The sequence below is a fragment of the Microcaecilia unicolor genome, chromosome 10 (genome assembly GCF_901765095.1).
Source record: "Microcaecilia unicolor chromosome 10, aMicUni1.1, whole genome shotgun sequence".
NCBI lineage: Eukaryota > Metazoa > Chordata > Amphibia > Gymnophiona > Siphonopidae > Microcaecilia > Microcaecilia unicolor.
Window position 1 is genome coordinate 179,442,396 of NC_044040.1, and position 17,297 is coordinate 179,459,692.

At 41.5% G+C, this 17,297-nt stretch overlaps 1 protein-coding gene across 1 annotated transcript in view; it reads right to left on the bottom strand.

Annotated features, from left to right (window-relative positions):
• CP (ceruloplasmin) overlaps positions 1-17,297 on the bottom strand; it is a 73,312-nt gene that overhangs the window by 26,738 nt on the left and 29,277 nt on the right. The window contains exons 8-12 of the mRNA XM_030216094.1: positions 16,571-16,717; positions 15,676-15,887; positions 12,615-12,765; positions 7,023-7,235; positions 5,863-6,073 (exon numbers count right to left, since the gene is read on the bottom strand). Coding sequence (XP_030071954.1) covers positions 5,863-6,073; positions 7,023-7,235; positions 12,615-12,765; positions 15,676-15,887; positions 16,571-16,717 — 934 coding nt within the window. The remainder of the gene's footprint in view (positions 1-5,862; positions 6,074-7,022; positions 7,236-12,614; positions 12,766-15,675; positions 15,888-16,570; positions 16,718-17,297) is intronic.

Genomic DNA, 17,297 nt, shown 5'->3' on the forward strand with positions numbered 1-17,297 from the left:
ACTGTGAGTACAGATAACTATTGATCACAATCCATTAAGTAAAAGTCAGTTCTCTTTTATGATTACCAGAGGTAAACTTTACACTCTACAAGCACCAATGGAAGCAGGAAAGGCCAGTTTTTAATTAATGAAGTAATCATTTCTACTGTTAAAAAAAAAATACAACCATTCTGCTGTAAGAGCTTGTCTCAAGTACCTGCACTGAGTTTTAATTGTGTATGCCATGTGATATGAGAGTGATGGATAAAATTTTAGTTTTCCTTGATAAAGTCATCTGAGGCAGTTTTGTTTATAAATTCAGTTTAATTCTGATTAGTCACTTGTTTTGACGTTAATTACAGCCTGGCTTTGGATTGAGATTGAAATGGTTTTGTTTAGAGAGTGATTTGGAAACATTATGATGAGCAGGGGCTTACCCCTGGATTCTATATAATGTGCTTAGATTTAGGCGCTGAAATCGGTGTGGATTCTATAACACCGCACATAACTTGGCTTAACAAGCTAATGAGTGCTGATAACAGCACCTAACGAGCAATAATGAGCACTAATTGGCACTGGTTAGAATTTAGGCACACAATTCACTAAGCTTATTCTGTAACAATGTGCACTGAACTTCTAATGCTCAGAGGCAAAAAGGGGTGTGGTTATAGGCGTGGAAATGGGCATTTCATGGGCATTCTAAAATATGGCCCAGTGCGCCTAAATCTATGACCTGAGATTTACACCAGATTTTCATTGCCGTAGATGGATGCTTGCAGATATCGGCAATGAAATTTGAACTAAGCATCTATATATATAAAAGGCACCTCCAACGTTCCAATGAAGCCTCAAGCCGGAAACTTGAGGTGCCAGAGATATCCGGTTTGGCCTGCAGTCAGTGTAGCTCTGCCCTCGCATCAAAACGCGATGACGTAGAGGGCGAGGCGGGCCTGCAGTCACTGTACCTCCGCCCTCGCGTCAAAACGCGATGACGTAGAGGGCGGGGCGGGGAAGGCACAATGCACGAGTTCCACAGATTCTGTGACAGCAGCGGGGAGTCCCACACATTCATGACAGCAGCGGGGAGAGCGCTGCGAACTTTAATCACAAACTCGCAACCAAGTGACTGAGGGAGGGAGAGGGGGATGTGGAAATCGGAAGGGAGGGACGGAGGGGGGGTCTGGAACTCGGGAGGGAGGGATGATGGTGGGGGGGATTACCTTGCTAGTGCCCATTTCATTTTTATCCGAAACGGGCATTTCTCACTAGTATTCTATAATTGATGCCTAAATCTAGGTGCCGATTATAGAATACGCTTAGTCGGCACTGATTTCAGTGCTGATTTTTTAGGCGCCATATATGGAATCTCCTCCTTAGGGGCTAATTCTCTAAGACAGTGTTCTCAACCCAGTCCTTGGGCACATCCAGGTAGTTGGGTTTTCAGGATATGAGATAGATTTGCATACCAAGAGTACAGTGCATGCAAATCTATCTCATGTACACTCATTTTGGACAGCCTGAAAATCTGATTGGCTGGGTGTGACCTAAGGACTGAGTCGAGAAGCACTGCTCCAGTGGCGTAGCCAGACCTGAGATTTTGGGTGGGCCCAGAGCTAATATGGGTGGGCACACACTGTCTATATAAGTATGAGCAGTGTCTCTTGGGATCCTACAAAATAATGCCTTAGAATTCACTTGATGATGGATTTCTAAGTAGTCTGCCCAAAAGCTGCCCTGCATCAGTATAACCACATACATACTTAATGGAAAAATTGATATTTTTAAATATAATTACATTATCCCACAATCGCTCCACTGCAAAATGCTGTACACAAACTTGTGCAAAAACACACTCATATCCTTACTAAACCATAACAGCACTAATTCCAAGGACAGGACGAGCTACAACCTTATGCTTGAAAAGGCAGAACTGTAATTACACTAGGCTCTAAAACACCAATACACTATCTCGTGAAAAAAAAAAAGCAAAACAAAAAGGGCTGCAAATACTACACGCTATCAGAATACTGCATCTTGATCACACATGAACAACACATGACACAACGGACATGACACAAGGAACTAGAAATCAAAAAATATGAAGGCAAAATACTGAACTGGAAATTTAACTCAAGAAGTCAGACTCAGCATGCAGCAATACCAGAAAAATTGAAACTTACATGCAAAATATCACAGATGTACATTTCCAAAAGCTGACATATTCCAATTAATAAATTCTGAATAAAATACTTTTTTCTACCTTTGTTGTCTGATCTATTCGCTTTGGTCCCAGTGTCTTCTGTTTCATGCAGTGTCTTCTTTCCATCTGATATTTTTTCTCTCACCATGTCCACCATCCTCTTGTGTCCTTATGTGTCCTGTCTACCATCTGTAGCCCTGTCCCTATCCTTCCTCAACTCAGCAGTTTCCCCTCCATCCATGTCCAGCATTTCTCCTCACTCCACTCCATCCATGTGCATCTCCTTCCTTTGTCTTTCCTTCCCTCCATCCTTGTCCAACATTTTTCCTCTCTTCCCTGCCCTCCACCCCATCCACGTCCAGCATTTCTCCTCTCTTCCCTCCCCTCCATCCATGCGCATCTCCTCCCTGACTTCTCTCCCCTCCCTCCATCCAGCAACTCTCCATTCTCCCCTGCCCTCTCCTCCATCCACCCATATCAAGCAAATGTCCTCTGTCCCCTGCCCCCTCCATTCATCCATCCATGTTCAGCAAGTCTCCTCTTTCCTTTCCCCTGCCCTCCCCTCCATCCATCCATGTCCAGCAACTCTCCATTCTCTCCTGCCCTCTCCTCCATCCATCCATATCCAGCAAATTTCCTCTCTCCTGCCCTCTCCTCCATCCACCCATATCCAGCAAATTTCCTCTCTCCCCTTTCCCCTCCATCCATGCATGCCCAGCAATTCTCCTCCTTCCCCTGCCCTCCGCTCCATGTCCAGCAACTCTCCATTCCCCTGCCTTCTCCTCCATCCAACTCCAGCAAATTTCCTCTCTCCCCTTTCCCCTCCATCCATGCATGCCCAGCAATTCTCCGCCTTCCCCTGCCCTCCGCCATGTCCAGCAACTCTCCATTCCCCTGCCTTCTCCTCCATCCAACTCCAGCAAATTTCCTCTCTCCCCTTTCCCCTCCATCCATGCCCAGCAATTCTCCTCCTTCCCCTGCCCTCCGCCATGTCCAGCAACTCTCCATTCCTCTGCCTTCTCCTCCATCCATCTCCAGCAAATTTCCTCTCCCCTTTCCCCTCCATCCATGCATGCCCAGCAATTCTCCTCCTTCCCCTGCCCTCCACTCCATGTCCAGCAACTCTCCATTCCCCTGCCTTCTCCTCCATCCATCTTCATCAAATTTCCTCTCTCCCCTGTCCCCTCTAGCAATCCCTGTTGTCCAGCAATTCTCCTCTCTCCCCTGCCCATCCTGTTTCTATCCATCCCCTTCCCCATTCTATCCAGCATCTACCTCCCCCTCTCTCCCCCTTCACAGCATCTCCCATCTGTCTGTCTCAATAAAGAACGACAACGTGGATGCAGCTTGCAGCAGCTTACAGGTTTGCCTGCTTTGTTTAACTTGCCTGAACGGCGACGGCTGCGCGGGGGAGTGGAATAGATAGGCTGCTGGCTCACTTCCACTCCACTCCCCAAGTCACAGCGGCGAACGGGCGGCCCTAAAAGCAGCAAGCAACCAGGCTCGTCGACTCCGTTTTTCCTTCGCTTCCTGCCCTCTCTGCGTGCATCCCGCCTTCCTCTGATGTCATTTCCTTTTGAGCGGGCGGGACGCTGAGAGGGCAGGAAGCGAAGGAAGGATAGAGTCGATGAGCCTGGCTGCTTGTTGCTTTTAGGGCTGCCCGTTCGCCGCTGCGGGTAAGAAAAAAATAACATCAGAGCTGCGATTGGCTCGCAGACTAGGACTGGGTGGGCCTGAGCCAAGAATGGGTGGGCCTGGGCCCACCCAGGCCCACCCGTAGCTACTCCCCTGCACTGCTCTAAGGAGCTGCCTAGATTTAGCTAGCAAGCACATACATCAATGCCGGTATTCTAGTCATTTGTGTGCATATGTAAACACATGTGCATGTAAATGACAATAGACTGGCTATGTGTTATTCTGTAAATACAGACAAATTTATTTATTTATTTATTATTACATTTATATCCCACCTTTTCCCACTGATCACAGGCTCAAAGTGGCTTACATAAGTCTGCAATGAAAGCTACATTACAAGAACAACAATTATACAAATTGAGGATAAAGATAAAAATAACAATTAAACAGCAAAAAAGGCAAGAGATAATAACAGGTAATTATTGTCCTTGGATCTGAAATTTATAGTAATAATTAATTCTAGTTGAGTTAAACCTGGGGAATAAGCCTTCTTAAACAATACTGATTTCAATCATTTTCGGAGGTTTAGGTAGTTCTGAGTAGATTTGATTTGTTTGGGTAGAGCATTCCATAATTGAGTGCCTATGTACTGTATGTAAAGTTGGTGGCGTAAATTGATTTGTATTTAAGGCCACTACTGTCTGGGTAGTGCAAGTTCAGATATGATCTTGAGGTAATGAATCTGTTTCTGGGTGGTAAGTCAATCAATTCGAGCATATATCCTAATCTTTGATGGCATGTACTTTGCAGGTGGGCATTCACATAGGCAGAGTTTGGGCGAGCGGGGGTGGAGTGCACAGTTATGCACATGAATTATATAATGCTATGATTTACACACATTCTTCAACAATCTAGGTATAAGCATTTATAGAAACAGAGAAAAATGAAGGTAGATAAAAACCATGTGGCCCATCCAGTCTGCCCTTTCTTAGAGATCCTAGGTACTTGCCCCAAGCTTTCTTAAATTCAGATACAGTTTTTGTCTCCACCAGAAAGCCATTCCATGAATTCACCACCTTGTCCATGAAGAAGTATTTTCTCAGGTTACTCTTGAGTCTGTCTCCTTTCCCCTTCATTCTGTGTCCCATCATTCCAGAGCTCCCTTTCAATTGAAAGAGATTTGCCTCCTGTGCATATAAGCCACGAAGATATTTAAATATCTCTACCATATCACCCCTCTCCCGCCTTTTCATATCTCCCCTCTTCCACCTTTCTTCCAAAGTATACATATTGAGATTTTTGTCTCTCCCCATATGCTTTATGATAAAGACCAGGGACCATTTTAATAGCCATCCTCTGAACCGACTGTGTCCTGTTCATATCTTTGTGAAGGTGTGGTCTCAAGAATTGTACACAGTACTCTAAATTAGGTCTTACCAGAGACTTATACGGAGGCACTGTCACCTCTTTTTTCCTGCTGGCCATTCCTCTCCCTATGTACCCAAAAATCCTTCTGGCTTTGGCCATTGCCTTTTGTACCCTTTCAGCTACCTTAATATCATCACATACAATCACACCCAAGTCCCACTCTTCTTTCGCGCACAAAAGTACATCACCCCCTAAATTGTACTGCTCCCTCAGGTTTTTGCATGCCAACTGTATGACCTTGCATTTTTTAGTATTAAATCTTAGCTGTCAAATTCTGGACCATTTTTCAAACTTCAGTAGATCCCTCTCATGTTATTCATCAAGGGCGTCTAGCCTATTGCAGGTTTTGTCATCATCTGCAAAGTGGCAAACGTTGCCAGGTAGCCCTTCAGTAATATCACTTTCAAAAATGTTAAAAAGAACTGGCCTAAGACCTGAACTTTGCAGCATACCACTGGTAACACCCCTTTCTTCAGCGTGAGCTCCATCTACCATTACTATGGCTGGCGTAAATGCTCACATGTAAAAACGTATGCACAACTTTGACCTCTTACGTTAATATTCTGTAAAGAAAAGTAGGCACATTCCCCCTATGCTATTTTGCTTGTAAAGAACATCACCTCTCCTCGTGGAACTGATGCCGCTCCTTCTCCCATGTTCTGTCGGCTGAATAGTCCCATTCTATTTCCTCAGCAGCAATATAATAGGTCTTAGTGTGCAGGAACAAATCAATGTGATCCAACAATGTAGAACCACAGGACTTCACCCTGTAGTGTTGTTTCATCCCTCCTGTATAATGGTCTGTTGTCAGGCACTCCATGTCAAAAACTCCTGTAGGGATCAGATGACGATAAATTCTATCCTTTCGCATTTTCTGCATTCCATATTTCTATCCATAACCTTTCTCTATAACCAGCAATGTTTACGAAGACAGAGAGGAAAACATATACCTTCTTGTTTAGATATACTGGGGGATGAGTTTATAACTGTTTTTCACCAGTACTGGAAATACTAGTATTTTTTTATTAATTTGTGAAAAAACTTTATTATAACTTAACAGACACAATTGAGAACAAAAACATACATATACCCAGCATATCAATTTTTACAAATTTTACAAACATTGAGTTACAATAAATAAACAAAAAACCCTAACGTAGCCTCCTGCTTCTTTACAGGCCTGGATTTAGGCATACTTCCAGTGCCAACATTTGAGAAGCACTGAAGCTATGCCACTTCAGCCATGCCTTCATCTGGATTGCCCTGCCACTGCAGTCTTCTCGTGCTGCTGACATAAACGGCAGCAGCAGCAGCAGCAGCTGTAAGAACTCAAGAGAAAGCAGCGTGCGGGCCCTTGGAGTCAGTGTGCAGTGTTAGGCCTTTTAGAAGCCTCACCCTTGAAGAGTTTCCTTGGTAACAGGAAGCTCATGGGGAAGAATAGGCGGGGCTTCCACAGGGCGTGAAAGTGTGTATTGGTTCCAAGGGTCCACAGGCTGCTTTCTCTTGAGTTCTTACAGCTGCTGCTGCTGCTGTTTGTGAATCAGCAGTACATGATGACAGCAGTGGCAGAGACCAGCCCAAGGTGAGAGTGTGGGGAAAATCTAGGAAATGGTTTTGGAAGCTAGTAAAAGGGCCTCAGTATGTGCTCATCTTTAGTAAAAGACCTCTATAATATTTAAAAAGATAAAAGTGTATACCTCTTCCTTTGATAAAAAGAAGAAGCATTTTCTGCTACTTGGGCCTGTGGGAGGTACAATAATACAATATCTCTCGGGCTTACCTTCAGTGTCAGGTGTCATAACGACTGATAAAGAGGTGTGTGGGAAAAGGCTTACAGTATCTCTCCTTGTCCCTTTATTTAAGAAAGTGTTTCCAGAAAAGTGAATCCCATGCATGTCGACTTCTGATCCCAATCCAATCAAATGCCAGACAACACTGTCTCTTTTGCACATATCCAGCCCTGGCTGATTACCATACATGTATCCATTGATAGCTAGAAACATGGAAAATAGAAAATGTTCTTATTAGGAAGATCGAAATATGAAGTACTTCTACCTGCAACTAGTCGTTCCTCACAATTATTCCTCTTTCCTCTCTCTGCATTCCTGCCTGACCCATTAGGCACTCACCCAGTGTTATACTTGAAATGCTGCTTCTTATTTTTCTAAACTTCCAACAGTATTGATGACACTAATCTAAGACCTTGCACATTCTCAGTGCTATTTCCTAGCAGAAAACTAGATTTGTACATTTTCTTTTCTCTCATATTCCTTATTGTATAGAAACATGAATGTGCAAGGATGGGTCCATGACTTAGAGGTGTGTGTGAGAAGAGGCTTGCAGTATCTGTCCTTGTCCCTTTAGTTAAGAAAGTGTTACCAGAACAGTGAATCCCATGCATGTAGACTTCTGATCCCAATCTAATCAAATGCCAAACAACAGTGTGTCTCCTTTTTTTGAATCTTAAAGAAGTCTTTATTATACAATGAGGAACAATATCAATCCATAAAGAAACAGTAACAACGATACAAATAAGCAATAATAAACTGCTTGAAAATGGAATAAATCATAAAGGTTTGAAAAACGTAACAATGCACAAAATTGAAACTTCTTTTTTTTCCAATTATTATGAAACAAAACCCAAATCCCCCCTCCCCCCCCCAAAAAAAAAACCAGCCGGTGGGAGAGGGTGCTAGTATAGAGCAAAAGCCCAGGTGCAGGCGAGTCTGGGCAGTGCTGGGCAGACCCTTCAGGTAGCTGCAGGGTAACCCCAGACAGGTGTTGGCGTTTTGTGACAGTAGTTAACTACTGTAATGATTTACTTGTAATGTGATACCGTACAACACTGGGAAGGGGGTCTGAAATGTATATAGTTAACACAGAGGTTATTTCTGTTTATTAACTGGTAATATGGCAACAGTGTCTCCTTTGCACATATCCGGCCCTGGCTGATTACCATACATTGAAGGCTAGAGTGAACTAGAGTGGAGGAGTGTGGCCTAGTGGTAGCACTGGTCTTGACATCCACAGGTGGTCAGATCAAATTCCACTGCTGCTCCTTGTGGTCTTGGGCAAATCATTTAACCCTCCATGTCTCATGTACAAACTTAGATTGTGAGCCCTCCAGGGATAGGGAAATACTCAGTGTACCTGAATGAAACTTATCTTGAGCTACTACTGAAAAGGTGTGAGCAAAATCCAAATAAATAAGAGGCCTAAGGTGGCAATTTCTCAAAGCCTTTTGCACTTTAGCTGTCTCCTCAAATATTTTATAGCTCAGCTGCATACATTTCAAAACTCCCTCATTGAACTGTAAAGAAAAATACAGTATCTAATATCAGGTATCGTATACCAGGGTATTCACATGTTTACAATATTCTAAACACATTCATCACTCAGATTTTATTAGTAACCAGTGTTCTAAAATTAAAGTGGTCCTGCTATCATGTGGCTGCTGTAATTTATATTTATTAAATTATATTTCCATTTATTATAAGTCACTCTGGGTGGGACTAAAAGGAAAGGTATAAGATTAAATTACTTTTGTTACTGCATAATGTTTTCCATCAGGAGTCTTCTGTATATTTCAAACAAGCAGTACAAAGATATGCTCCATTTCGTCAATTACGATCATTGATGTCTTATGATCTTGTTATGTCTGCTTTAACTCGAGTGTAATTAGATATAACCAGAAAAGGAACTTTCTCATTGACTGTGCCATTGGAGTGGAACAAACTGCCAAGTAGACTTAAAAATGAGTGACATGCACAGACATTTAAATGACAATTGAAAAGACACTTGTTATACCTAGCATATTACATGCCTGCTGGTGTTGATATTTTTGTTATATGGGAGATCTGGACATTGTTCTTTTTTTCTCAGTTTTTCTTTTCATTTAGTATTATGAAGAATTTGTTTTGTAGTTGTTTTTATGTAATTTTATGTATTTACTTTTGTTCGCTGCCCTGGATAAGGGTGGGCTATAAATAATAAATCCAATCCAATTATTGTAGATTAGATTAGGTGTCTTATATGAACGATGCTTAGTTTCTGACTTTTATTGAAGTTTGTTGTCTTAAGTTGGGCCTATTTGCTACGCTTTGTTAGCTGCTTAATATGGAGATTAACATGTGTTAACAGTACAGGCCTGCGCTATCAATTTAAAAATACCACCTGGAGTAGTACCAAAGCCAAAGTAGTTAACTATAGTACTGGCATTACTATAGTTAATTAGTAGCTAGCAGATTATTTAATTAGTGGTAAAAAGTAGTGGTATTTCTTCTAATTGGCCAGCAGATGGCGATTGTTTTCAGTTTTAAAGCTGTTGTAGAAAAAAATCACTTTCTCTTTTCCAATTTAGCTTTGAGAAATGGGGACCTTGCAGTACCAATGGCCAGATACTTTCAAGGTTGGTACTGTGGGCTCTGATTGGTTCTAGGCCAAATCTAACCTGGAGGTACTGATTTTTTCTTTAATCTCAGTGAGGGGGTACAGAGGAGAAACATCTCTGTCCTGAGATCCTGTTCAAGGCTTGTGAACCGTTAATTTCTTGAAATCCCCAGGTGCTACCCAGGTAGTAACAAGTGTTAGATAGCTTTAATATTGATTCTTGTTTTGGTTATCTGTTATTGCTTTCTGTATTTTTCCATCTGGTTTTTCAAATGTTCACTGTTCAAATTTTTCATGATAATAAATCAATTCATTTATTAGCCCTGTCTGTTCTGGACTGACTAAGAATCCTGGTTTGTGTTTTTAGGTCTGTGGGTGATTTCTAGAAACTGTGAGACTCCTGGATTGTGGCCCCAGTGTCCTAGAAATCACTGGGGATTAACTTGAGAGTGGGAGACTAGCTCAAAGGTGAGTGGGATCCAGCCGGTGGGAGAGGGTGCTAGTATAGAGCACAAGCCCAGGTGCAGGCAAGTCTGGGCAGTGCTGGGCAGACCCTTCAGGTAGCTGCAGGGTAACCCCAGGCAGGTGTTGGCGTTTTGTGACAGTAGTTAACTACTGTAATGATTTACTTGTAATGCGATACCATACAACACTGGGAAGGGGGTCTGAAATGTATATAGTTAACACAGAGGTTATTTCTGTTTATTAACGGGTAATATGGCAAGTAATACAGAACAGTTAATGCCACCTCAAGAAGTTGTGTCAAGTGTAATGCATGGTACCAAAGGGCCCAATATTCAGCCTTGTAAGCTGCTTGTAGCCATGAGATGAGTTAACCTCAGATAATCAATACCAGGGCATGTCTGGCCACTGGCAGTGAATATCCAGGTTAGTGTGGCAACCCAGAAGTTAACTGGATGCCAGCTGATATTGAGACCAATGCCCATTTAACTCGGTGGATAATATTATCTGCTTATTTAGTTTGTTTGTGGCATGAATATCACCACTAACTGGGTGAACTACCACCGGCCCAATGAGGCCACCAGCGATAGTTCTGTCTGGAGCGCATGCCATTTCCAGTGCTCCGGAAAAAATGTTTCTCTCTAGCATGGCGCGAATCCTGTGGTAATAGAGCAGCATCGCTGCATGCTGCCCAATTATGGCCGGATTACCATGGGAGTCCTTACTGCCACCTCAATGGGCCACGGTAAGTGCTCCCCATCGCATGGCCATGCAGTAAGGGTTATCTTACTGCATGCCTTTTTTTGCGGGGGGGCTTTTACCCACTGCGGTAAAAAGAGCCCTGGCGATGGGAAAAACAGCTCCCTTCACTACCTCAGAACCCTTTTCATGCAACTTTGTAAAAGGACCCAAAAAAAATCCAGTTAGGGAATGGTCAGTTAGAGCTCATATTCAGTGGGGCTATCTGGTTAAGTGCCACTGAATATTGGCAGCTGGCCAGATCAGTGGAGTTTAACTGGCCAGGATCCACTCCTGCTTAGTTAAACAACTTTGAGTACTGACCCCAAAATCTTATATATGGACTACAGAACACTTATAAACACTGAATAAACAGAAAATCAAGATCTTATGGTTCAGGGATATATGGATAGGGTCCCAAAAGAATTGATGTCAGAAACAGGTGAAGATAGATGATCACTCCAGAGTGCTAGGGATAATCCTCAATTCTAAATTGATATTTGACAAACAAATCTGTGCCTTGAGTAAAACATTATTTTTTAGACTTAGGCAATTGTGGGTGATTAGATCCTCAGTACAACATAATAACTTCAGGATCTTGGTTCAGGCAATTCTCTTTCCACAGCTGGACTATTGTAATTCTCTATATTGTGATATATCAAGCAAATTGCAAAGAGGGTTACAATTACTGCAGAATACTGCCACGAGGCTGATTTACAGGAAAGGTCGTTTTGATAGTGTTTCACTACTAATGACAAATCTTCACTGGTTATCAGTTCAGAAGCTTGTTAAATTTAAAATGACTTGCTTAGTTTTTAAATCAATCTATGAGTTAAATTCAGAGGGTCTTGGAGAATTATTGATGATACCTTCCCTTTCATCGTACTTTACAAATTGGCTACCCTTCTTTAAAAGACACACACTTAAAGTCTGTTTATGAACATTCTATTCCATTTCAGGGAGCGAGGCTCTGGAATATGTTACCCCTTGAAATGCAATTTATACCCTCATATTCTATCTTCAGAAATGTCTTGAAGATTTATTTATATGAGCAGTGATAAGGATGTTAAATTATTGATTTTACGGTTGGTTATTTTAATTTCTCTTGATTGTAGAGATTATTCAAATCTGTGAACTGCTGTGAATTCCTTTTGGTAGAACTGGCAGTATAAAAAAATACACGCAGAATAGAAGAAAATGCTGGGAACACCCCCAACACTGAGTTAACGCGGAGGTTTTGCACTTACTGCACTTCTTAGTAAATGAGGCCCTTTGTGTTTTATTTCGGGTTGATTTGTATTTTTCTAGATGTTGGTGTCTGCTTTGTAAACTGTCTTGATTGTTCATCTGAATAGGGAGATAATTTGTAAGTACAAATAAAGAATAAAATAAATGTTCTATTATGAGAATGCCCTTTAGAATGATTTTAAGGCATTTCTTCAATATGACATTTATGATTCCTCTTTCAAGGGAAGGCTCAGAGGAGAGAGCAATATTCTAATGCACCAAAAACACATGACACAGATAGAAAAAACTTTGCATTAAATAGGTAGTGTCTCTTTGGGTAGTTTAACTGAGCATACTTTGAATAAGCCACATTGATTTTGAATCAGTTACATTGACCTTGTATCAGCCACATGATCTGCAGCCAAAATAAAAATTATATCATTTGATGATACTGAAGGGGAACTCCTGGAAAGGCAAACATACTTACAGACCATCCTGAAGCTGAAACTAAAATAATATTACAGTTGAATTCTAATTAATTAAAGTTGATCCTCACAGTGCATCATGTTGGATTCTTGGAAGTCTGCATCTTCCTTGTCTACGTCCTCTGGGCTTCTTGCAAACATCTTGATATTTTCAAGCAAGTACCAGCTCAGATTCTCATCAAATACAGTAGCGAGCACAAAGAACTCTTTGTTTATCTGTCTCTGTGGAGAAGGTCCAACACAAGTCACTGAAATACTAATTCCATGACCATGTTCAAGAACTGTCCGGCAAATTAGGCCAATTGGATATTATCTAGAGAACTACTGTAAAGTCAATAAAAACTATAAATGTAAGCATTTCTGGCAATATTTAGATTTCAACCCTCATGCAAGCATCTAATTGTACATATTTTGAGTAATTATGTTATAAAGTTTTTTCATGGATGTGCTGATGGGGGCGTCAAAGCAAAGGTTGGCTCAGGGCTTCAGTTACAACCCTTTGAGCTGGCCCTGTTATATCCCCAAGCTCATCTGTAGTCAGGGGTGGTGCAAGGGTATTTACTGCCTCAGGTGATCCTCCAGCTTTATACCACCACCACCACCAATTAAATCTCAGGCTCCTAGTTGTCTTCCTAAGATTTTGATAATTAAATTCAACAATCATCCCCCCCCCCCTTGAATGAGCCTGTAAAAATGCATAACTCAACATTATACTTATTCATTAATCTTGGTTTCATATTTATATACATAATGAAGGCAATTTTCAGAAGCTATTTACCCAGATGAGTAGGCTATGTGAAAATTTGCCTTTCCTCCATATGGGTAAGAGCACCCACTGATGTCTCTTCAAGTTTGTATGACCATCAGAATTTCTTTTTTTTTTTTTTTTTTTTTGCTTTGACTGTTGCTGGTCTTTGCTGCCCCCCTAAGATCTGCCACGTGAGGCAAAATGCCTAGTCTGCCTAATACTTAAGTTGGCCCTGTCTGTAGTTCAAGTCAGTTTAATAAGTTCTTTCCAATTCTAAATAACCTACTAGAAGCAAGACAACAAGGGATTATATTTAAAGTCTCAAAAGGCTTCAAGTATAACAGGTAATTTCTATTTATTATTTTCATCATATTTTACTACTCAAAGGATTTATGCTTCTAACCTTGAAATCTCAAACAGCTCTCTTGTCTTTTTGTCAATATACAAATCTCAAGGAGACAAGAGTACAATCTAAACGTACTGATATAGTTATTATCCAATGTCAAAAATAACGGAGGAAAAAGACTTCAGAAACTCAGTATTATATCAATCGATGAATTCAAGGATCTTATAGAGCCTTTTACTAAGCCACGGTAGCGTTTTTAGCTCGTGCTAATGATTAGCCTGCGCTAAACATTAGAGACACCCATGTATTCCTATGGGCGTCTCTAGCATTTAGCGCACGCTAAAAACGCTACTGTGGTTTAGTAAAAGACCCTTTTACTGAGTGGCTTCATAAGTCTGGAAAAACCTCCTAATTTTTATTATCTGACAGTTTTAACATTTTTTTTAAAACATGATATTTTTTTCAACAATTTATGACACTATAAGTGAATTGCAACTTAGCTTTCTATAGAATGCTAGCTCAACAGAGCGCTACTTTTTCACTATTGCTTCATCGGGAGCTTATCCTTTCAGTGCCGGATCTTATGCTCAATCTTTGCCGGACCTTCTGGCTAAAATTCTACCTTGAGAATTATGCTCTTAAAATTGGCCTCTTTGAAAATTTACTAGGGCCGAGTGCATAAATATTTACTCAAAGGGGTCAATATTGAAAGTGATTTAAATGGCCAGAAACGGCTCCTGGATGATTAAATGGCTTGTTTGGGGCTAACCAGTCATTTTCAGTGGTACTTAACTAGCTAGTGCCACTGAAAATGCCCAGTTAGCGCCCAACTCAAAACTGGCTATTTTGGGGGCATTCTTGGGGAGGAGTCAGCATTTGGCAGGTTAATTGCCAATATTCAGCACGTAGGGGCCCTTTTACTAAGGCGCGTAGGTGCCTATGCACATCCAACGTGCGTCCAATGTGCATCAAATTAGAACTACCGCCTGGCTACTGCATGCCCTGGGCGGTAATTCTATTTTTGACGCAGGTACCAAATGTGCGGCAGAAAATATTTTCTATTTTCTACCGCATGGCGCTAACTGGGCAGTAATCGGCAATGTACGTGTGCTGATGATTAACACCCGGTTAACGTGTGAGACCTTACCGCTAAGTCAATGGGTGGCGGTAAGGTCTCAGGCCCAAAATGGACATGCACGTTCATTTTAATTTTGCCGCACAGCCATTTTCAGCCACAAAAAAAGGCCTTTTTTTGCAGGCGTGCTGAAAACTGGACCTGTGCACGTCCAATATACGTGCCTACACCAGCACAGGCCATTTTTCGGCATGCCTTAGTGAAAGGGCCCCTAAATCGGCTGAAGTAACCGCATAAATAGGACCACACAAAAGGCAGTCCTATCTTTATTCAGTGCACCATAGCTGGTTAAGGGCTGAATATCCCACTTAGGGAGTCTGTTAACTAATGTGTGCTAACCTGTTTAGCTCACGCTAAAAATCAGATGGTGCTAAATGCTGAGATACCCATTATATTCCTATAGGCATTTTGGCATTTAGTGCCAGCTAAAAAAGCTAGCGTACCTTATTAAAAGACCCCCTTAATCGTCTATGGTTTAACCGGCTCCATAAATCTAGAAATTTAATGCTGGATCTCGGGCATGGCCTGGCATTGAATTTCCAGGCAGTCAGCAAAACGCTGAGCACCGTTGGCTGAATATCGACCCCAAAATCTCACTAAAATTTAGGAGCTTAGCACTGATTTTCAGGACTAAGATCATAAATTAGGCTCCTAAATCTAGACATATGACTGGCAGGCTTAAATTTATGAACATATATAATTTCCTAAATTAAGATGAATTTTCAACTGAAAATTTATGCTCCTAAACTTGGCCAAAAATAGGACATGAATTTAGGAGCTTAATTTAGGAGAATAAATGTAGGAGCTCAGCATTTTCTGAATATTGGGCTCATAATAAATGAGTTGATCACTATACTTCTTGGCATCTGTCTGCATGCAGAGCATTATGGACTTTGTTTTTACCTGTTTCTGATATGAAAGTAGTTTTCCTTGATTACATACTCGCAGAGGACCCACGAGGCCAGAATTTGTGTCTTTTATTGGATCAACAGCTGAAAAGTAGAGCCAAGTCAAACACCCCGGATCCTCACTGGTGGGACCCACACTGTCTGGAACAATCCACTCATAAGTAAATGTGTTTCCTGGATTCACATGGGACCCAGGAGGAGGAGATGCTGCAGAAAGTTGACAGTAAAAAAGTTGTTAAACACTTAAGGGAAACTAAAGTAATCCCATTATATGGACAGAACAAAGCCGTAATAGATCATTGAATAAAGCTGACAGGGGCACAACTTTCTAGTGGTTGATATTCAAAATGATTTAAGCGGCCAGGAGCCTGTGTGGAGCTGTCCGCTGATATTCAGTGGCACTTAACCAGTTAATGCCACGGAAAATCACCACAGGCCACTAAACTCAAAGACGGCTATTTTGTGGGCAGTCCAGGGACAGAGTTGGCACTTACTTGGTTGTGTCAATATTCAGCACTTAACCACCTAAGTTAAGCAGCCAAATCGGACCACGTAAAACTCAGTCCCATCTTTATACCGTGCCATTTAGGGGCCCTTTTTACTTAATGCGTGTAGGCACCTATGCCCATCTAATGCATGTCAAATTGGAACTACCACCTGACTACCGCGTGCCCCAGATGGTAATTCCATTTTTGATATGTTTCCAAAACACACGGCAGAAAATATTTTCTATTTTCTACCGCGTGATGCTAACCGAGCGGAAATCGGCAGTGTACGCATTCTGACACTTACTGCCTGGTTAGCGCATGAGACCTTACCACCAAGACAGCAGTCATTTGGCCAGTAATAAAATAAATTGTTTAAGAACATGGAATGTCATTTGTATTTACCTCCATGTAAAGCATTGGTGTGGTAGAGTGCTCCCTCGCTGTTCTTGTTGTAGCTTACCCCATGTGCCTGGATACTGTATGGGTGATGTGCCTTGTTTCTAAAGGTCACCAGGACTTTGTCTCCTACCTCTGCTGTAATGATAGGTCCTAGTAGAAAACACACAGAAATGACTTATCTGAACTCAGGCAACATCTTAATGTAAATAGAAAAAGCTGCACATTGAATACAAACTGGGGAACCGGTTTGAGTAGGAGCAGTATATCTGTCCTGAAGGTGTTTTTGCCATCTGTTCACTCATTACCTACACTTGAATATGATGGAATTCATCCGCTGATGTGTTATTGACAGCGGTAGCTGTTCCGGGTTTAAGCGCTTACGTGAATTCAGCATAGTGTTGCTGCACGGCGCTAGAAGACAAGAGGATCTTGGAACAGACATTGTTATTGGTGATCCGTGGAGTAGCTGGACTTAACAACTGCAAAGAGTACAAATACCCATGATAGACCATTGGGATTTTTTGTTTGTGTTCTAGTAACACAACATTGTATGAAATCATATGGACATGAAAGATAGAAGTACAGGATTTGTAAATGTATATGACATTGAATTTGAAGTGTTAGGTTATTGAATGAACGAGGTATGAATGAGTTGAAGGTTAGATTTTATCACATATTGGGATTGTTTACTGTATGAATTTATACGGAAACAATAAAAGATATAGTTGGT